Source organism: Felis catus, chromosome A3, assembly GCF_018350175.1.
Source record: "Felis catus isolate Fca126 chromosome A3, F.catus_Fca126_mat1.0, whole genome shotgun sequence".
Taxonomy (NCBI): domain Eukaryota; kingdom Metazoa; phylum Chordata; class Mammalia; order Carnivora; family Felidae; genus Felis; species Felis catus.
Window position 1 is genome coordinate 40,884,931 of NC_058370.1, and position 22,517 is coordinate 40,907,447.

General features: G+C 38.9%; 1 protein-coding gene across 1 annotated transcript in view; it reads left to right on the forward strand.

Moving 5' to 3' along the window:
• MACROD2 (mono-ADP ribosylhydrolase 2) overlaps positions 1-22,517 on the forward strand; it is a 2,026,389-nt gene that overhangs the window by 1,453,743 nt on the left and 550,129 nt on the right. The window contains exon 7 of the mRNA XM_023251484.2: positions 12,643-12,673. Within this exon, the coding sequence (XP_023107252.2) occupies positions 12,643-12,673 (31 nt within the window). The remainder of the gene's footprint in view (positions 1-12,642; positions 12,674-22,517) is intronic.

Consider the following 22,517-nt stretch of genomic DNA (forward strand, 5'->3'; position numbering starts at 1 on the left):
CATGAGTAGCAATTCTTGAACTTGGAAAATATGACTACGATCAATTTCCTTTTCCTTTGCCTTTCCTGCTTTCCTTTATTTTAGTCATTCCTACAGGGTGCGTCCTTCAGACACCTCTTTCTTAGTCATTATCCCCTAATTAATTCCCTTGTTAAATATAAAGTGTTCATTAGGCTTGACTAATGTCTTCCTTTGTGACTAAGGAAAGAAGAATTTATTACCTTTACATATTGACTCACGCTGCATAATCACAACTCATTTTATTTAAAGCCCTTATTCTTTACAAACCACCCTGTAGTTTAGGTCCCAGGCAACTGTCAATAGAATCTCACCTGACTCTCCTAAATATGAAATAGAGTCAAGTGTTTGCATATATAATTGACTTAAGAAGTGGCTATATTCATATAGAAAACCATCTCTTTTTCTATATGATGCTTTCAAGTTCACACCATGAAATTATGGAGGGGCTGAAATGAAATTGCCCATTTTGTGGAGAGAACATGCTGACATTGTAAGAGATGGAAGAGAGGTGTCAAAAAAGTCTGCAGGAATAAAAGTTACATATGTGTTGATAATCTAGAAATCTTCTCTCTTTATAATTGTGTGGTCTGTGACAGATTAACAAGCATAGACAAGAAAAGACCGTAGCTCATCTTCGTGGAAGACAGTCTGTGCTGGATATGAGGTGGAGGCAGGCTGGGCAACAATGGCCTGGTGCAGCAGTGGGGGTTGGGGGGAACCAATCTTGGTTACAATAAACTAACACAGTGGTTCTCAAAGTATCCTGATCGTCAGTCATCTGAATAGAACAGAGCAATGGTTCCAAAGTGTCCTAATCTTCAGTTACCCTGTTTAGCTAATCTTTAGTTTAACAGCAGATTTATCACTCTTAAGATATGGTGGCTAGTGCCTAGATGGGTTTTCATGCTGCGTTCATGCTGATAAAGAGTTCTTCGTCTCCAACCAGTTTTTTCTCAAGGACTGAAAGCATGCTCAGGATGGACTCTTCACCTTTCTCCATCTTCTCTCCTGACCTCACCACCTCTATGTTGCAGCAGGAAGTACAGTAGAATTTTGAGTCAAGAACAGTAGGGTTTCTGTCTAACCTTCCTGTCGGCCACTGTGTGGCACCCTATCCCAGCTGGGGAGAGTAATAATAATGCCTCCTGTGAGCCTTACATGGTTATTTTGAGAGACAGCAAGGCCCATGTGAAACCATCCTGGAAGCTTTAGAATTTCTTAGGTGGCATCTTTATTCTTACTTGTTTTATTAAGCCATAGGAAGATAGAAACCTGATAGATAGCTGAAGCTTCTGGATACTCCGGTATTTTGTCAGTATCAATGGTCTATCAGTAAATACTTGTTGAATATGAATTTTCTCTCTTCCTTCTAAAAGCTGTTTGGTTTGTTAGTGAGGCCTAGAAGGAGATGTGAGGCTGGTTGGCTGGGAAATTGTCAACTTACTCTATAGTGCCCAGTCCATAGACTCTTAGAAAATGTCACCTAATCATCTAAGTGTGTCAAGGCTTCTGGGTTGCTCCTCTATGAGAACATCTGTGTTTATTGTTTTGTGGTTATTTGTTGTTAATGGGTTTTCTTAATGTTTCTCTAGAAGTCATATCTTCAACTTTCTAATTAAGACAGATATTAAGACACGACTTACTATTAAGAGAATACAGGGACTGACTCAAAACCATGAGTTTTAGATTTGTATTAACAAAACTTTACATGGTGCACAATCTATGTGGGGCCTTGTGCTTGGCATGGAAGACAGAGTCCCAGGGCCACCATTTTCTCCCTGAGTTTTCACTTTCTTTTAAAAGCAAGGTTTTTTAAAAACATTTATTTACCATTGAGAGACAGAGAGGAAGAGTGTGAGAAGGGGAGGGGCCGAGAGAGAGAGGGAGACACAGAATCTGAAGCAGGCTCCAGGCTCCGAGCTGTCAGCACAGAGCCCGACGCGGAGCTCGAACTCACAAACTGCAAGATCATGACCTGAGCCAAAGTCGGATGCTCAACCAACTGAGCGAGCCAGGCGCCCCCTAAGTTTTCACTTTCTGAATTTCCTCCTAGTTGTATGTTCTTGACAGCCTCTCCTTGGCTCTGAGCCAGGTCTCAGTTGTTCAAGTTGTTCATGGTCTTGAGGATGCCTTTTCTTCTTTCTTGTGGCTTCACAAGGATTTGCTTGCTTTGTTTATTTGTTTTTGTTTGTTTGTTTCTCATTCTTATCAAGACTGACTTGGGATGACCATGTATTTTATTTCCTTAGAGGTTCTCCCAAATTAACCCCCAGGTCTATTTTGCTTTAATGCCAGTGACATCAAGGTAAATGGTAATAACAGATGTCTTGGGTTGGTTCTCCAGAAGCAGACTCTGAAGTGAGGATTTGGGGAAAGGATTTATTAGGAAAATCCCAAGAAAAACTCAGGTGAGATGTGAGGCACTGGGACTGGAAGGGAAAGGTAGACATTAGGCCAAATCCCAGGTGACTGCAAAATCCCATGGTGGTAGTTTCCAGATGATGAAGTCACACTTAGCATTTTTCTCAGTAGGGTAAGGGTATGCTAGTATTTATCCTACCCTCCACACCCTGCTCATCAATCATTCATTAAGGACTAGCACTGGGATTTGACTTCCAGCCTCTTTCTCTTCCAAGTGCTCTAGCAAAGTGGGTCTATGATAGTTGCTGTGTGGGAGGTCCAAGGGCAGGGGCATGTGGGCATGGTGAAGGATGGGACACAGATGGAGCCCTGTGCAGTCACAATGAGGAAAGCTCAAAGATCCACAAGTCCTATACTTGCAGTGCTCTATGTCCTCAGTGCTGTGAGTGTACAATCCTTCATCCAGGAAGGCCCCTCCCTGCAGGCACAGTTAGATCTTGCCAGTGGTTTTGAGCTGTGGGCCATTCATACTCAGGTGGGTAATTTACTCCTCAGGGGATCTGAAATGATGACTCTTCTCTCAGTTTCTCCTGGCTCTGCCCAGGAAAGGTCATCACACAGCATTCCCACATACATACTCCTCACCCATGGGTGCCAGGGATGTAACATGGGCCTGATACCTGTCCTTAATTATAAGGAAGATGGAGAGGGGATACAAAATTAGAGGTAATTAGACTTTTGGAAAGTCATCATTTTAGGGACTTTTTGTTCCAGTAGGAGCTTTCATATTACACAAGTGTTTTGTTGTTGATAAGAGGTTTTTTTTGGGGGGGGGTTCTTTTTTGTTTTTTAAGCTTTTATTTACTCTTGAGAGAGAGAGAGAGACAGAGCATGAGCGAGGGAGGAAAGAGGGGGGTGGGCACAGAATGTGAAACAGGCTCCAGGCTCTGAGCTGTCAACACAGAGCCCGATGTGGGGCTCAAACTCATAAGCCTTGAGATCATGACCTGAGCAGATGTCAGATGCTCAACCAATTGAGCCATCCAGGTGCCCCCATTTTTTTCTTTTTTTTAACCTTTGTTTCTTCCTTTTGCTTCTACATAAAGGGAGTTTACAGATGTAGACATTTTGGAACAGAATGAACATTCTTCTGAGTTCAGCAGGTTTATAGTGACCTGTTCGTGTTTTCACATATGTATCGTTTACAGTTAAACATTCCTACCAGTCACATGAGCAAGCTTGGGCAAAAAGAAAGTTTTTCTCTGTGCTTGTTCTGACATTTTGCATCCTAATAAATTCACAGTGGAACTAATCCAGCTGTCTTCTTGGAAAATATAAAGTTTGGAAGAGGATTGCTACTATTCATAGCTATGTAATAGTTTGTTTTATACTGTGTGGAGTTGTAGTTATAAACATGAAAGCAGCTGGCAATAAATGACTTTATGACAGCTATTTCCAAGGTATAATGAAGAAAACAAAAACAAAGTTATTGCTTATAATTATGGTGCCTGGGTGAGCTTGCACAATGTACTTCAAACATTTCACTGGCCAATTCCATGTGATCTCATTCACAGTCTCCTCTAAATGACCTTGGCCTTCAGGTTATTTAGCCTTGGAGATGGGAGCCTTTGCATTTTCCAGTGCAATTTGTTAACGAGAGAGCATCCTTTGCTCTGTTCACCCATGCAATGTGGGTAAAAAGTGGAATTGAAGAATTTTCTTTATTATTGATGAGGTCTTATATGAGAAAAATAAATGTTTGAGGGCAGTAGATTGTAAATATTCTCAAATTTTTAAATGCACTTTTTTTAACCCAGTGGTTAAAGAAGTTAATTTCATTTCTAGAAATAGATCCTACTAGAATACTGTTAAGTACATAAAGGCAAGTCAAGAATGTGTATTGCAGGTTTGTTACAGCAAAAGTTACAAACAACCTACATATTCATCAATGTGGCAATATTAGATGAACAGTGTAACCATGCCATAGAATAGTATGTAGACCTTACAAACATGAGGTGGATCAATATGCCCAGACATTAAAGGGTCACCAAGATCGAGGACATGAAAAAAGAAAGCTAATATCAAAACATCAACTACAGGGAATGCTCTAATTTGTGTAGAAAAAGAATATATGACAATGTTTATATATGCCCTAGAACTCAATTGTGTATTCATTCAAACATTCAGCTATTTATTGAGTTCTAGGCTACATTTTACATTATAGGTGCCGGCGATACAAGTAAAACCAAAGTCTTCTTGGGAGTTGCATGCCAGTGGGGGAACTGAAAGTGAGGACACAAAGAACAGCAAACAACTGTGTGTCAGGTGGTGTAAGAGTCATAAAGAGATACAAAGCAGCCTAAGGCAATAGAGGGTAATTTAGAGGCCAGAAAGAACCTCTTTGAGGACGTGACATTTGATCAGAGATCTAAAAGGAACATGTGCCAGGCAGTGGGGACAGTGAGGCCAAAGTCCTTAAAGCAGGATTGTGTTTTGTGTGTTTGGAGAGCAAAAGGAGGCCAGTGTGGCTGCAACTCTGTGAGCAAAGGGAAAAATGGAAGGAAAGGAGCGGGGAGAGGAAGCTAGGAGCCAGATCACTGGGAGCTTGAAGGCCATGGTCTGGACTTCAAGTTCTATTTAAAGTGTGGTGGGAAGTGAGTAGAGAAGTGAGATCAGGAAAAAGACCCAATTTTATTTAGGCTTTAAAATGTAAATATGTGGAGTGGGATGCTGCTCACCATACTATTGACCATGATGGCCTTGGAGGGAGGGCATTCTAGTTTAGTGAGAGGAAGGGAGGGATGTGACTGTAGGAGAAGTTCTCACTGATTTCTGCCTACACCAGTCTTGTTTGAGACTTTGGGAATGTATTCAAACATTACTTATATAATTAAGAAGTATTAAAGGCAAAACATAGAATCAGTTATTCCTTATGCAATAAATAGATAGATAGATCCCTTATGTAGTATTCCTTTCTGTGATCTTGAGCAACTTTGCATCCATGGCCTTACTGGTCCCCCATGTATATTAAAAAGGGTAATATGTTCTTTATCACAAGATTGTTCATGAGAATGAATCAGGTAATATACATAGAGCTCTTAGCCCAGTGCTTGGCACATTATAGTGATTAAAATAATGGCAACTCTTATTTTTGCCATGCTGCCACCCCCATGTCCAAACACTGTAAGGCACTCAGGATGCAATGAAATTCCTTGTCTCTCTGTTATCTTTATCCTGAGCTATAGAATATGATGAGGCCATTTTGTAGCATCATAGAATTAAATAGCTGAATAAAGCATTTAATCCAACAGTGCTCTTTTCATAGATAGAAAAACAGAGGCACGGAGAAGATACACTGGTGGTTCTCAGATTTAAAGCTAATGAGTGACTCTGATCTCTTGCATTCCAATTCAGATTTCTACTGCATTAGTATTTCCTTAATTTTAAGCATTCACATTTCACCTTCTAATATGATGATTATCTAATATTTTAATTGCCTCTTTAAGTACTTTTATTCTCAAAGGAAACTATAATATCACCCTAAGTGGAAAACCAGTATTCCTTCTTATAATTCATTACAATGACTTAGAGTTTTAGCATATTTTTATGATTGCTTTTGCCACAGTAATGCTGTGTAACAAACAACCCCAAAACTTAGTGACATAATGACAAGCACATCTTCCCTGCTCACACACCTGTGGGTTCACAGGGATGACACAGCTGCCCTAGGCTGGTTTAAGATTCTACTTGTCTCAGCCTCAGGCTTCATGAGCCATGTTCTTCTCATCGTTCTCCTCTAAAGTCAGGAATATAAAAGTTCAACTCTAAATGTCATGTCTACTATTATCCCATTGACCAAACTAAGTCATATGCTCAGTCTATCATCAGTGATGCAAGGAAAATACATCTTCCCCTAGTGGAGCAACTGCAAAATCACATGGTAAAGCATGTAGGTACAAGGAGGGATGAAGGCTTGAAAAAAGTAATGGGGATATATGGTATATCAAAATAATATGTAGACATTACAGTGAAATGAGTAATGACTATCTATTTGCCATGTCAAAATATCTTGAATACTAGAGTTAGGCATATCATAGTTTGAGAAATAATCAAATATGCTGCATTCTGGATAAGGGACTATGGCACAACCCACTATGCTGATAACTAAACACCTAAAGACAAAGAAATGCTACCCCGATGTTCATTGTTTCTAAGATGCTCATTTTCTCATAACCCATATCCTATCTTCTTTGAAAGTAGGATGTCTCTTATAGCCTGGGATATTTTACAGTCAACGATAGTCATGGTGAGTTTTTGCTGCCTGTACATGGGTACACTTGGTTATCATTCCCAGTGGACTTCCTATTCAGCTGCAACCTCTTGACTTTCAGTCCGTCAACCAATTAGGGGCCATATAAGAAGGAGGTGTGTGTTTGGCTGTTGTCTGAAAACTTTTGTTGGCAACAGAGATGGAGCCAGCTTCAAAATTTTCAGAGAAGGAGTTAGAAGCCTAGAAGAAAAGTCCAGAGTCAACAGTGGAACTCTTGTGAAGAACTGGATCAACAACACCTTTCTTGAGAGCACAAAGATGAAACTGTGGAGAACTCTTGCCTATGACTCTGCAGTGAAAAGTGATTCAGAAGTACGGGACTCTGAATGTGGACAAGTTTTAGGAAAACTTAACCAGTTTATCTCTTTTAATCTATTCTTTAGAGCAAGATGTGATTTAAGAAATTATCTAAATAAAGGCAAACTAGCAATTTCAGTTAAGTATACAATAAAAATCTAAATGGTAAGAAAACATGTGTTATATTTCAACTTATAGAGCTTCCTCTTAGGGGTACACAAAGTACAACAAAATAATGGTGTTTCTTACAATCAATGGCTTCCTCAGTGAAATGGGACATATAATTAAAAATGGTTAAATGGAAGGTGTATCAGGTAACATGCTTTTGCTTGCAAATAATGGAAAATCTAACTAAAACTGACTAAACAATAAAGTGTTGGCTCAGCAATTGAAAGATTCTCAAGACTGGGAACACTTTACAGTTAATTTACACCAGCAGCTCACAGATATCAGAACTCTCCATCTCTCCTTGTAGCTAAGGGGGATGTGTGCTACTTGCTTAGTTCAATCGACACCTTCATGTGCAGCTGAAGGTGGAGTTAGTCCTACCCAGCTGGCAAGGCTGTTGCATAAGCAATGGGTAGATGGCAAAGAACATAGATAAAGAAGAGAGAAAGTGTATGGAAACCAATTTGACAATAAACTTCATATATTGAAAAAATAAATTAATTAATTAAAATAAATAAATAAATAAATAAATAAATAAATAAAACTGATTTCTAAGGACTGGTGGTCCTAAAAAGTGCAAAAAAAAAAAAAAAAAAAAAAAAAGAAGAGAGAAAGAAATTCCCACTTTACAGGAAAGCATTAACCAAGAATCAAGGGTCAGGGTAAAGCAAGGGATGGTTATGATGTTGGCTTAGGGCTTATTGCCTGAGTTTTGAGGCACTATTAGAATCAAGATAAGGCAGTGGGGGTATTTCCTTCCATGCCCTCAAATGGAGAAGTGGAAATAGATGTTCAAGAGAATGGGAGGCATAGTCTACAGCCTTAAGGATTTCAGTGTTTTTACAAATGTACTTGAAACCAACATGCTGGGTTAGGGAAGTATTTTCCAGGTAGTGGCTCAGTCTACAATTTCACAAAAGAAAAATCCTGTCTCACTCTCCAAGTCAAATTATTATTTTCCCCCAAGAAAGCAAGTGCGTGTTGACATAGAAAAATATGCTGAAAAGTCAAGTGTTACGAAACAAGTTTCTGATGGCTATATGCTGGGGCCTGATTAGCATGGAGACTTTTGCTCCTGGGGCTTCTGTAAGGAGAATATGGAGCCTTACAAATTTGGCTGGTGATGTCATTCCCCAAGTTCCACAGGTGACTGCTGAGTTATGTGCACTTGAAACAAACCAGGCTAATTGGCTGGGTTTTGGTACAATCTATCATTCTTCCACAGAAGAGGATTTTTGTGGGAGGTGGTTATGTTAACCACAACTTTGAAATAAAGAAATCCCATGCTACTCACTTCTGGTGACACCATCAGAAATTTACTATGGCAAAGAACACAGACTATGTGCTGTAAAATCCCTTAGATGAGCTCACTTGCTCACCTTCTTTCTCAATCTCTCTGTCTCTCCTTTCTCTCTTTCTCCCCCCCTCCTGTCTCTCTCTCTCCCTCTCTCTCTCCCTCCCCCCCTCCCTCCCATCCCTCTCCCTCTCCCTCTCCCTGTCTCTCAATAAAAAGTGATTAAGGGAGGAGATTTAGTTTGGATGAATTACATGCAATGTTGTTTTACATAAAACAAACTTTTTCCATGATACTGTATTTCAGTCTCTGCTTTATCATTGCTTTTTTGTTTGAATGAATGCAATAATATTACCAAAGCCATCCTCCATTACACCACCATTTGCCTTCACATTCAAGGCAACAATGTCATTTTCCGATGAAGCTATTTGTCCTTGTTAACAAAGGCAAGGCAGTTGGTACATTCAGACTCAATTACCAAGTTGCATGATTGATTCAAAGATATTGCTGGGAGCTGAGGCAAATGAAAGTTGCCATTAACTGTTCAGTATGTTCTCTTCTGCTAGATCTAATGGGAAAAAAAGACTCATATAGCTGACCCTAAGAGGGAAACGGAAGGGAGTTAGATCAGTTACCAAGGAGGCAGACTCTGAGACAAAGATTATGGTGCAAGATGTTTATTAAGATGTGCCCTTGGGATCCACACCTGGAGAAGGGGGGGTGGGGAAGCAGGAGTGGGTAGAGGGAAAGATGTGCTACGATGCAAGTCCAGTGATGGCTTCACTGAACCCGTTGGGAGCTCTGGAGCTGGTAGGGCCCTTTAGTGTTGCACTGAATTGAGCTAAGATGAACCAAGGCCTTGCCACTCTGTATTAACTAGTCTTTGGATGTGGACTGTCCGGAAGGAGTATGACCCTGAGTGGAGTAGCCCTTTGCATCTGAGGCAATCCCTGGAAGAGTTGATAGAGGCTGTCTGCTGACAGCACTGCTGGGGTCTAGACCCCAGATTCTAGGGCAGTTGTCCTCAACCAGAGATGATTTTGACCCTAGGGGACATTTGACAATGCCTAGGAATAGATTTGATTGTCACAACTCGGGGCGGGGGGGGGGGGGGGGGGGGAGATGCCACTGGCATCAAGTGGATAGAGAGAGTCCAGGGATGCCACCAACCATCTCACAATGTACCACACAGCCCCCAACAACAAAGCGTTATCTGGTCTGAAATATCAATAGAGCTGAGTCTGGGAAGCCCTGCTGTAGGGCAACAATTTCCCCTTGAGGGGGAGCTTGGTGGCCATGCCAGTGCCCACCTCAGGAATCAACATTAATCGAGATATTACTATCTGTCAGATTCAATGCTCTGTGTTCCTTATTTCTCCTAAGCTTCCCCCAGACCCTTTGAAGTGAGTCTCATTTCCTCATTTGTTTCCATTTACTAATGAGGGAACTGATGTTCAGGAAAGTTCAGTAAACTACCCAACATCGTGAACTGGAAAGATACCCAGGTGGAATTTACAGTGGGCTTGCTTGTCGAAAACATGGTATCTTCTGGCCTCTGCTTGATGGCTCCGTGTAGCAATTCTCAAACCTTTCTCTTTCTCTATTGCAATCACAAGATGGGTGTTTACGTGTTCAGTTCACTCTCATGGAATTCCTGGGGCATGAACTGTAGACTCACTTCCCTCTATCTCATTTAAAAAGCAGAGTGGAACATGAGTGAGCACGGCACACATGGGGATGACCCTGAATCCTCTCTAATTTGTATTTGTATTTTCAGGTAGGCCATCCCTGAACTCTGAGCCCTTTCTATTACTATCAAATTGCTTACAGTGAGCATGCAGCTGTTTTTCACATGGAGAGAAAGGCCTGTCAATGGTCTTGGTGAATGCCTTTAAAAAGATGAGAATATTTCCAGGAGGATTTGTTTCACACTCTCTCAGTCATTTGAGCGTCTGACTTCAGCTCAGGCTCAGGTCATGATCTCACAGTTCGGTTTGTGAGTTCAAGCCCCACATCAGGCTCTCTGCTGTCAGTGCAGAGCCGACTTGGGATCCTCTGTCCCGGTCTTCCTCTGTGTGTGTGTGTGTCTCTCTCTCTCTCTCTCAAAAATAAAACATAAAAAAAAGAAACAGTAGCACTTCACTGTTCCTGGTGAAGGAACAGAAAAAAGAAACTTATCATTTTGCAGACATATAGGTGAGCTCAAGAGTTCAGTATTACTCTTTCTCAAACAAAATCACATAAATTGTGACTTTTTAAATAGGACATCCATGTAAAGGTAATAAACATACAGTCTATAAAAATGTTAAGGAAAATAAAATATAGTACACACTTAACCCAAAGATATAAAGAAAAAAGATAGACATTGCATCATTATGGAGCTCAGTAATAATGCTTGTTATGACAGTCAAACAGCTGCAGTTCTTAGATTCTGTAGCACAGTATCAGTCACATGTTTCAAAAATTCTGTCATCGATTTCTACAGCCCATTTCTATATGGTGAATGCTAGCATCTTCATTTTGAACTGAAAAATAAAAAGACCAGAAAGATGAAAACAACTTGATTAAATTTACACAGAGGTACATTGGCAGAGGACATTGCTATGCTCAGATCATGTTCCTCTGCTAGAGAGCCTAATTTGGAGTTAGCTGTATATTCACATTTGTTCCTACACTCTTCCAGTCAAATTCTTTAAATATTGCTAAGTAAAATATGGGGTCTTAGTCATTTGGGCTGCTATCACAAATTACCACAGACTGAGTGGCTTCAACAACAAACATTTATTTCTCACGGTTCCAGAGGCTGGGAAGTCTGAGATCAAGATGCCAGCAGATCTGGTAAACCTGGAAAGGGACCTGCAGATGGCTGTCTTCTCATCGTAACTTCTGGAGGGGAAGAGCAGAGAATGCTAGCTCTCTTCCTCTTCTTATCAGAACTCCAACCCTGTCATGGGGCCTCTACCGTCCCCCTCCTTAACTTCCGAAGATTCCACCTCCAGATACCATCACGTTAGGGCTTCAACATATAAATTTGGGGAGACACAAACATTCAGTCCGTTGCATAAGGTATAAGCAGTAGTGTGTCTGTAAATGGTGAAAAAATTTGGGTGCCTTGGTGGCTCAGTCAGTTAAGCGTCCGACTCGTGATCTCTACTCAGGTCATAATCTCACGGTGTGTTGACTGCTTGGGATTTTGTCTCTCCTTCTCTCTGCCCCTCACCTGCTTGCATTCTCTCTCTCTCTCTCTCAAAATAAATAAATACAATTTAAACAAACCTGACTCTAAAAAATGAGTATGTATGTATACATGTATTTAAAATTTTACTAATAAAAAGAATGTTTAGCACACAGCTTACAAATAAAAATAAAATATACAATATATATTACTTATTATATATAATACATTTATTATACATTTAATAATAAATTCTTTATTATAAATTCTATACAGCAGATTGATTCTTACAAAACTTTTGTAAATGTTACAAAAATTTTGCATCTATAGCCAACCTGTGGTTTCCACTGACCCACAAGTATGGTCCAATATGAAGGTTGATTAATGTTTTCAAGTTTTAAGCTACCAACATGACCACTCTTTCTCTGTCTCTCTCTCTCCCTCTCAAAATAAATAAATAAGCATTTAAAAATTTATAATATGTAATATACTTATATGTTATATAACATATGATATATTTATAAATGTATATGATATTTATATTATATAGAATATATTATTCATTATTTATATTATATTACATATTATATAAATGTATAATAGACATAGGTCTTCTCAAGAGCAGAGGTAATAGTAAAATGTGGCAAACTATGAAGTGATGAGATGATTTCTGAATATTTGTTTTATATATAACATTTCATTGCAGGCTTATATGACTTAATTTCTTAATTATAACTAGATTTAACAGTTGGTTCACAAGATTCCTGGAAATCTGACAGTTGACTCTTGGGAGCTGATGTGATTGCTGCTGATAAGAAGTTTTCAGTTTTGATACATCCATTTCCACAGTGTCTCCTTCTCCAATTGAGTAGGGTTTCAGAGGTCTGAGCATATGAATAGAGAACATCCCATATCAAGCAAATAGATACTGAAATAGATGATGTCAGCAAAGTTGTTCCTTTAAAATTTATTGTTATTTTTGTGGTTTATTCACAGGCATTTCCCTGCATCTCAACCGGCATTTATGGTAAGTGATCTAGCTTTTGATAATGTTTGTATTTCTTTATTTTGTTGTTAAAGGCAAGGCTAACAGGAGAAATAAGAGGTCCTCTGATGGATATAGTTTTCTGTGCTTTAAAGAGACTCAAAAGGCAGGTAGAGTCTCTGAGTCCTACTGTGGACTCTGAAGAGGCTATTCAGGTATTCTGTGTTCTTGGATTTTATTGTATTGGATACCACTTGTAATGATTTGATACACTGTGGCACAATGTCTTTGGTTAAATGAAAAATCTTGCTTTAGTAAGATTTGACCTCTAATGGGTTTTCTTTCATAAAGTAAGGCTTTTCTCTTACGTGAATCATTATGCATATAAAGCCTAGCATTATCATTATTTTGTTGTGAACTACAAAATAATGGAAGCATTGATATGTACACACATGCATGTATCAGTATATTTAATTAAAAAAAAACCCTAAGAAGTGACTGTTGATAAAAACAAATTATTTTTGTGATCTTCACATATATATTTTTAGTCTTGAGGGATTGTTTCAAATAGTGACTGCTTCACTTACAGATAGTGGCAAAATGTTCTTGTAATCACTCGTTTTCACTAACCTAAAGCTCTCTAAACATTATTTTACCTACAATGACATTTCCTGGTGCTTTTTTTCCCTCAAGCCATTATTAAATCTGTTTTACAATATTAAGGTAACATGGGGTTTAGTTTTCATTTTAGAGTTTTCTAATCAAGAAAAATAGATTAGACCCTTATGAACTCAAACTTCTCACATGGTGGCTCTTAACTGAAAAATAAAATATGTACAAATGTAAAGAAATAATTTAAATTCATCACTCCAGGGAAGAGATATCTAGAATGATGTCAAAGGTAGATTTATTTCTTCTTAATATGGTATTTATTTTGAAGATCTTGGTGAGAATAAAATGGAAAATATAAGCCTGAATCAAATTAAATGAGGAAGGATTTGGTCACATCATTTAAGAATTTAAGGCATGCCTTTTTTCCTCTCTGGATTCCACTATAGCCTATGTTTATGAAAGCAATGGACACTGGCTGGAGAGGGATAACTGGACCATCTGTATAATCTCTATCATGGCAATTCTTCCTACCTTATGGATGCCTAGTTAGAGATCTTAAATATTTGTTTAAAGGAAACAGTAAAATACAAAGTTTTGCCTGAGCAAGAGCCCACATCTCCCTTTCGTCTTGTCTGGAGTCAAGCATCTCCCCTGCTTGTGCTCCCTCTCTCTCTAAAAATAAAAGACAGACAGAGAGAGAGAGAAGGAGGGAGAATCTTAAGCAGAATCCATCCTAGTGCAGAGCCCTACACGGGGCTCTATCCCACAACCCTGGGATCATGATCTGAGCCAAAGTCAAGAGTTGGCTCCTCAACCAACTGAGCCACCAGGCACCCAATTATTCCAGTTCTCTTGTGGACCATTTAGCATTTTGCAACTTGGAATTTATTTCCTACGTCCCTTGTGAAGTCAGCTTTCTGATTAGTCCTTGATTCTCTCCCGGTACCCATATATTATAGATCAGTCCTTCTCTTACTCTTGCTCCAAACCCTGCTCTGCTCTTCATTATCCAGATAAGTTTTACTTTTCTCTCAATTTATTGGATTTGAAATAATACTTTATTTAAATAAATTGGTTCACAGCTCAAAAGAAAAGTTTTAAAAAGGAAACAAACAAAATCCACAACACTTTGTAAGTCATGTGAGAATGGATTTAGAGAAAATATTCACATCAATCTCCTGGTTCTAGGCCCCCTCCTTTCTTAATATATTTTCTACCATACTAGATTAATTTTTCTAAAATACCACTTGGTGCATGTTTCCCGTCTGCTCAGGAGCCTTTGATCATATTCCATTACTTGCAGGTTAACATTTACTCTTTCTGGACTGAATAATAGGTGCCTTATGTATCTCCCTAAACCAGTGCTTTCAACATTTGTGAAGAGAGGGGCTCCTGGGTAGCTCATTCGGTTAAGTCTCTGACTTCCACTCAGGTCATGATCTCACTGCACCTGAGTTCAAGCCCTGCATAGGGCTCTGTGCTGAGAGCTCAGAGCTTGGAGCCTGCTTCAGATTCTGTCTCCATCTCTCTGCCCCTTCCCTGCTGGTTCTCTCTCTCTCTCTCTCTCTCTCTGTCTTTCTTCCTCTCCCTCCCTCTCTGCCTCAAATATAAAATAAAACAAAAAAAATTTAAAAATTTGTGAAGGGAGAAGACATCTCTTTTCAAGGATGTGAATTGGTGTGCCAAGAAATTTGTATGTGCTTTGTTTTTATATCTGTATTTTTAAATTTATTTTGAGTTTATTTTGAGAATCCCAAGCAGACTCCATGCCCTTAGTGCAGAGCCCAACGTGGGGATCGAGCTCACGAACCATGATGACCTGAGCCGAGATCAAGTCAGGTGCTTAAACAGCTGCACCACACAGGTGCCCACTTTTGTGTCTTTAAAAGGATGATTTACTTTCCAGCATTTCCTAAGGTTATTTGACCTTTGTTATTTTCTCAGCTTTCTCAGGACTTGTGTTTTCTCCAGAATATAGTTGGAGAGATTTCTTATCATATACCCAGTGTGGACACATCTTCTATCACCCTCAGATGAGCTGATAAGTCTCAGAACATGTTATATAACTTACCAGGTTCAATCCTGTGTTCTTCCTTATAAGATGCTCACACATGCCCACATTCTCATATGCACACACACTCATACACACATGTGCACTGAAATCACACAGATGTTGACCACCACTGCTCTTTCCCCCATCCCCAAATAAAGACATACTGTGCACACTTAGGCAGGCAACTATTAATCTCTGAGAAGTATTGAATATGCCAACTCCTAGTGGTCATTATATCTTTTGAAATCTTTCAGCATTATAATCCGAACAATTAACAATGGCTCTTTCATATTTGTCCCATAGATGTTTGTTTACGTATCCTGTGCTCACAGCCAGTTTGGAATTCTTTAATGAGCATGGATTCACTTGTGCATATTCTGTGCACAGCCAGTGCCTAGTGTTACATCTATAGGCCAAGCTCAGCAAATATTTGCTGTTTGATAACAAGGATAATGATTATAACCCAAAGTGTTGCCTAACTGAAGATACACAAGAAACAGAATTGTTGATTGGCAAAATAACTGATAGAGAAAGGCTTCCTAGTCAGTATTTTCCTGATGGACAAACATCTCTATTTGAGGAAAAACAAATATGCTTCTCAAAAGCATTCTCAACTAAAAATGGTATTTGTGAGAATGGCACTATCCACCTTGTTAAGGTAAAATGAAAACTCAAGAACTTTTTCAGTCAGAGAGCCAAGCCATACACAACACTTCACTTGAGAACATGCCCCTTTGTTGTTTATTATGGCCCGTGGAACAATGGTCAGTCAGAGAGGTACAGATTGGCCCCGAGGCCCTACCCTAACTTCTCTGGACATACCAGCCCACTTGCCTGCCTGCTGTGATTTCTTAGACACTTGTTTTCTTTAGAGTTACAAATCTTTACTTTTAGATTTATGGCCTACAAACCCACTGTAACTCTAATTGCACTACAACAGAGTTTTGACTATGGTACAGCTATCATTTGAAAGGGGGTTGGTTATTTAATTGCCAAAACTGATCTCATACCGGGGTAATTTCAACAGTAAGCATTCTCATTTCGTGGAAACTCAGACATCATCACCACACTCACAGTGTGTCTGGAGCATGTGACATACACCAGTACGTTGGAGGTCCTTTAGCTACAGAGGAAACCTGTGCCCTCCCAGCCTCTCCCCACTCCTCAGCCTTTTAAGGAGCGACCTTGGTGGCGGCAAAACCCGCCACCCCTTCCTGAGAGACACACACTGATGAGTATCCGCTGTGCAACACAACTGCATTTTGGGAAGGCACACGATGAGAACAGGCCCTGCCCGCTTTGAAGTTCTCCTGGAAGAGGAACCAGACTTTTCCACTCTGACTTCCAGTAACTGCTGTGACTGTTCCAACATAATGCTTCCAGAGGGCACCAGACTCTGCTTACACTCAGGATGAAAAGCCACATTTGGTAAAATACCAAAGAAAAGCCGGTGTTACTTTTGGAAAAATAGATCCAGATGAAGCTTACAGGGGCTCTAAACTCCCAGATTCCTGTGAAAGATTTGAATTGGCTGCTGAACCAGTCTCAGAGGGACAGATTTGAACTTCCCTGATGGACATTTCAGATCTCGTGCGTGCCTTCTGCCCTTTGAGCCTGACTTGGACGCTTTGGTGCTAATAAGTTTAACAAAAGAGGCTAGACATGATACATGGCAATGGAATTTTTACTGAGAAGTGAACAGCAAAAATAATTTTAGTCCGTTTTATGAGAGCCAATATAGTTAACAGAAATGAAGTCCAGGTGGAAAAGTGTATCCCTTGAGTAACTGGGAAAATATTCTCTGTGGAGTAAAAGAAAAAACTTGAATCTTGCTTTCCAGGTACGAGGTGGCGGTTTTAGAGGGGAAGGAATTTCAGACATTGAGTTATTGGCTGGAAATTTGTGGAAGAAATTTAAGCAGCGTAACTTAGCTAAAAGCAGCTCTCGTATTTAGTCAATATATTTCTGTTATCAGTGTTGAAGGCCTGTTTCTATCACATCACCTGGCGTCCCTCCGCTTTCTTTGAAATGCTGCCAGAACACAGCTTTTCTAATTGAATCCCTCATTTGCATTCACATTTGCTCTTTTGCTTCTAACTGGTAAAACGAAGATGAGCCCAATGTTTCTTTAACCTTATCCCTACTCGGCAAATATATATATATATATATATATATATATATATATATATATATAATCACTACATCTGTCCAAATTCGCAGACATGACTTGGAAAGAAACCAGGACATCTTCCAACGGCAACGCTTAGGGCATGCTCTCTGTCAACTTTAAATGCTGACAGATTTCAGAGGGTGTGACAACTATTGCCGTGCAATTCTGGGCTCGCTGGGAGAGTTATCTTATGTAATACACTTGGGAACCAGAGCAAAATTGACAAAAATGTGTGCCCCTCCCTTTTATCTCCCTGACAGTTCTCCCCTCCCTCTTGGCTTTCTTCTTTTCCCTTTGAAATTTCCATTTGCTTTGAACATTTCCTTTCAGGTGGTCTAATGATGACTCTTTTCTCCCTCATAAATTCCTTTCTCTGACATCCTGTTTTTTGCCCTGGTCACCTTATCCCTATATCACTATATGAAACCTTGCTGCTCTTGGCAATCCTCTAGTTAATTGCTGGCCCTCAAAACAAAGTAACATTAGAATCAGTGTAACTTACTTCCCTTTGGTTAAATGCAGTAGTGGGTCAAACCCGCCTCAATTATACCATATTTGAATATTATTTTAAAGGCTGATCCTAATGAAGCACTGGGAAAAACAGATTAATAGACACAAAATTCTAGCTATTAAATTGTTTCTAACCCTCTGAGTGCTTGCCATTTGAATAGACGATTTCAGCAAAAACACTCACACATGCACACATTTATTCATTCATCCCACAAAATGTGGTAAAACTCCCCTCTTGTTCTCTCTAAGCTACGTGGATGTTTAATAATAAAAAGACATGAAACTAAGAAACCAAAAGTACTACCTTTGCTCTGGAAAAGAGTTGCACGTGTCTAGCAACAATATACATACGCTAGTTCAGCTTCCATAAAAATCACAGTGAGACTCACAGGCAGAGTTACCCCAGGGGACCTCCCAAAAGAGATGAAAATCCTGGAAACTTAGCCTTCTGGTGCTCAGATGCAGCGAATGACACCGGTGTCATTCTCCCTGGTGTTCTGTTCAAACTGAATGATTTAGGACTTAATTAAAAGATTAAGTGTTTCCAAAAGTCATAAAGATTACAAGTTGATTACTGTTCCTGAGGTGTGGATGTCTACCTCCTTGCAGTTGCATCAAGGTAAAAGCTTGACTGAGGGCTAAAAGGTGCAAATGAATTCAAATCCACCCTTCCTCAGAGGGCACCACTTATTGTTACACTACATTAAAAAAAAACAGCTTTGTTATAGAGAAAGTATTAAAACAGTAAGCCTTTTAAGGAAATGGGAAAGCCACTTCGCACAGTAGTAACTCTGGGAATATCTTTCAGTCTCATTGAAAAATAGGAGCGCTATTAAGACATTGTCCCTAGGGAACTATTTGAGAGCATCTAAGAATTGGCCACACTTTCAGTTCGATCAGTGAAATAAGTTCCATGCGTTTTGCTCCTTCTTCTCATCCAGTCTCAAATGACATTCCTTTTTCTTGCCCTTTACACATACTTGTATCTGAAGGGTGAGTTTAAATAAACATAGCTCAGCTCCCTTTCTGAAGGACTTAAAAACAATTCTGACAATTCTTAGAGAAGTCAAGTATGCTTAGCTCTTTAGGACAATGATTTTCATGTCAAATCCTTTTTAGTCAATGATCATATTTTTAAAATGCATCTTGAGATGTATTTGGAAGAGACTATATTAGTTAAAGTTAAGCTGTTGTAACAAAGAGACTCTAAAATACAGTGGCTTAGTGAATAGAGATGTTTATTTCTCTCTATGCTAACAATTCCAAAGTGGGCATTCAGCTTGTGGGAGGATTTGTTCCATTCTGTCATTTAAGGAACCAGAAATGTAACATGGTGTCAAATAGTTGCTCTGTCTACCTTAAGCCATTGTTCTCATAAATTTACTTGCCCTGGTCCCAGCAAAAGAAATGCTTTTGATGGTCTCACACCCTAGCTTAGGATGCAGAGAAGCACTTGTCACTTTCATCTGTTTTCCATTGGGGAAAAATTGGCCTCCTGGATGTCTAGTGTAGAATCCACGTTTCTCTGTGTATTTTTTAAGTGTATTTATTTGTTTTGAGGCAGAGAGAGAGAGAGAGAGAGAGAGAGAGCATTGAGTGGGGGAGGGGCAGAGAGAGAGGGACAGAGAGAGAATCCCAAGCAGGCTCTGCACTGTCAGCGCAAAGCCTGTGGGATTCCATCCCAAGAACTGTGAGATCATGACCTGAACCAAAATCAAGAGTCAGATGCTTAACTGACTGAGCCACCCAGGCACCCCTGGAATCCACATTTCTGACTACAATTTTGTTATGTGGAAAGAAGGAGATTTGAATTATCATGGAATTCTACATATCATTAGTCAAGAGGAAAAGCAAAGCAAATTAAATCAAACAGGCCACTGATAGATAATTTAGTTTGGAGCAGTGTCATCTACCCAGAATCCATAAATATTTTTGAACACTGGTGTCCTTATTTTGTAAGAATATTTGGTAATTTTGATAGTATATACTTTATCAAAATGCCTTTATAATCCTGAACCCTGAGAAATTTGAAAGTGTGGAAATCCTAAGGCATCAGGACAATGACCTATCATTAGTTCCAGTATATTTACACCTTAATATCTCATCTCAATTATATTCACATTTTTTCACATACTCCTTCACATATTCACATATTCACATACTCCTTCAAAATTGGCAGACATATCAGTGGAAACTAAAATCAATATATTGAGAATTAATAAATAATTATATTATTTATTACATTTGAAATTTTGGCCCATTTCCATAGAAATCCTTAGAGGAATCAATTATAATTTGTTTCTGTAATACCTTAAACTCTTAAGGCTGTAACTATTAAAAACATACCCAAGATTCTGAACAGTTCTAGATCAGCATCCTGCATACTAAGGAACCCTAGGGAAATGTGACTTTAGGAAAGAGTCTGCTCATAATAGAGTAAAATATTACCAAGGAGAGATGAGGAGAGAAAGAGAAAATGGTAATATAAATGTGAATGTCCTGAACAGTTAAAGGAGGTCTCCTTAGAATCTTTAGAACTGAAGAAAATAGTTTTTTACACCTTATTTCACATTTCAGGCATTGTCAACAGGGATAATTCACCACAAGTGACTGAAAATTGAACCGAAATTAACAAAACCAACATGAAATTATCTGTCTATAATTTAGTCACCTAAATTTATTTTCAAATGTTCTAAAGGAATCTGAGTTCACCTAAATCTTTCCAGATCTTCTTTCTAAGCAACTATATTTTTGATAAAACTTATTTTCCCTTTACTTAAGACTTCTATTCTTTTGGAACTTAGCTTATGAAACTGGGATCTAATCTCTATCTACCACCTAAGGCAAAATCAGATACATGGTAGGCCTTGATAAGGCTTTTTTTAACGTTTATTTATTTTTGAGGGAGAGGGGTGGGGGAGGGATAGAGAGAGAGGAGGACACCGGATGGGAAGGTGGCTCTGTGCTGACAGCATAGAGCTTGATACTGGGCTTGAACCCACAAATCATAACCTGAGCCTAAGTCAGACACTTAACCAACTGAGCCACCCAGTTGCCCTGATAAGCTTTTACTTAACAGATATAAAATAAACAGGTCTTCAACAAAATATAGGCAAATAAAATTTAAAAAGTATGCAAACAATTATATACCATGATCAAGTGGGATTTATCCCAGGTATGCAAGCTGGCTAACCATTCCAAAATCAATTATTGTAATCCATCATATCATTAAACTAAGGAAGAAAAATCATATGATTACCAATAGATGAAGAAAAATAATTTGACAAAATCTAACACCAATTTTATATAAACTCTCAGTAAACTAGAAGGGAAATTCCTCTACTTGGTAAAGACTAGCTACAAAAACCTACAACTAACAGCATACTTGGTGAGAAACACAGTTTTCCTACTAAGATCAGGTATAAAGAAGGATGTCCCCTCTCACTACTTTTTTCAACATCAGACTAAAAGTCCTTGCCAATGCAATAAGGCAAGAAGAAGAAATAAAAGGTATACAGATTAGGAAGGAAAATAAAACTTTTAATTTGGAGATGACATGATCGTTCCATAGGAAATTTGAAAGAATTGATAACAACAACAAAAAACCTCCTGGAACTAATAAGCAATTATAGCAAGATTACAGAATAAAACTTAATATATAAAGGTAAATCTATATAAATAAATAACTGAAGAGTTATTTCATGTTCATACATAGGAAGACTCAATATTGTCAAGATGTCAATTCTTTCCAATTTGATCTATAGAGTCAATGTAATCCCAATCAAAATACCAGCAAGTTGTTTTCATGGATATTGACACTGGCAGAGAGGCAAAAGACGTAGAATAGCTAACACAATATTGAAGGAGAAGAACAAGTTTGGAGGACTGAACTACCTAATTTCAAAACATACTATAAAGCTACTGTAGTAAAGACAGTGTATTTTGGTGAAATAATACATGAATAAATCAGTGGAACAGAGAGCCCAGAAATAGATCCACATAAATGTAGTCACCTAATCTTTGACAAAGGAGTAAAAGCAATGCAATGGAGCAAAGATAACGTCTCCAACAATGGTACTGGAACATCTGGACCTGCACATGCAAGAAATGAATCTAGACAGAGACCTTACACCCTTCACAAAAAGTAACTCAAACAGTATAATAAATATAAAATGCAACAATATAAAACTCCCAGAAGATGCTTTGGCAAAAACCTAGATGACTTTGGGTATGGTGATGCTGTCTTAGATACTATACCAATTTCTCTCAGGCATCTTCAAAGGCTACCTTTGGTTCATGATTCTGGTGTCCTGTTCACCTCAGTGGTGATATAGGTTTCTTATAGTATGGTCTGTACCACCATGTGTGATCATTCTTGAGTATCACTGTATTGGAATACCAAGGAATAATGGAGAGTGAGGGTAGATGTCAAAGTGGCTATGGGCATAAGTTTCAGGGTCCCATAGATCTAGGTTGAAATTCTGAGTCTGTCTCTTATCAGTTGTGTGTCCTAAAGCAAGTTACTCTCCAGGATTTAGTAA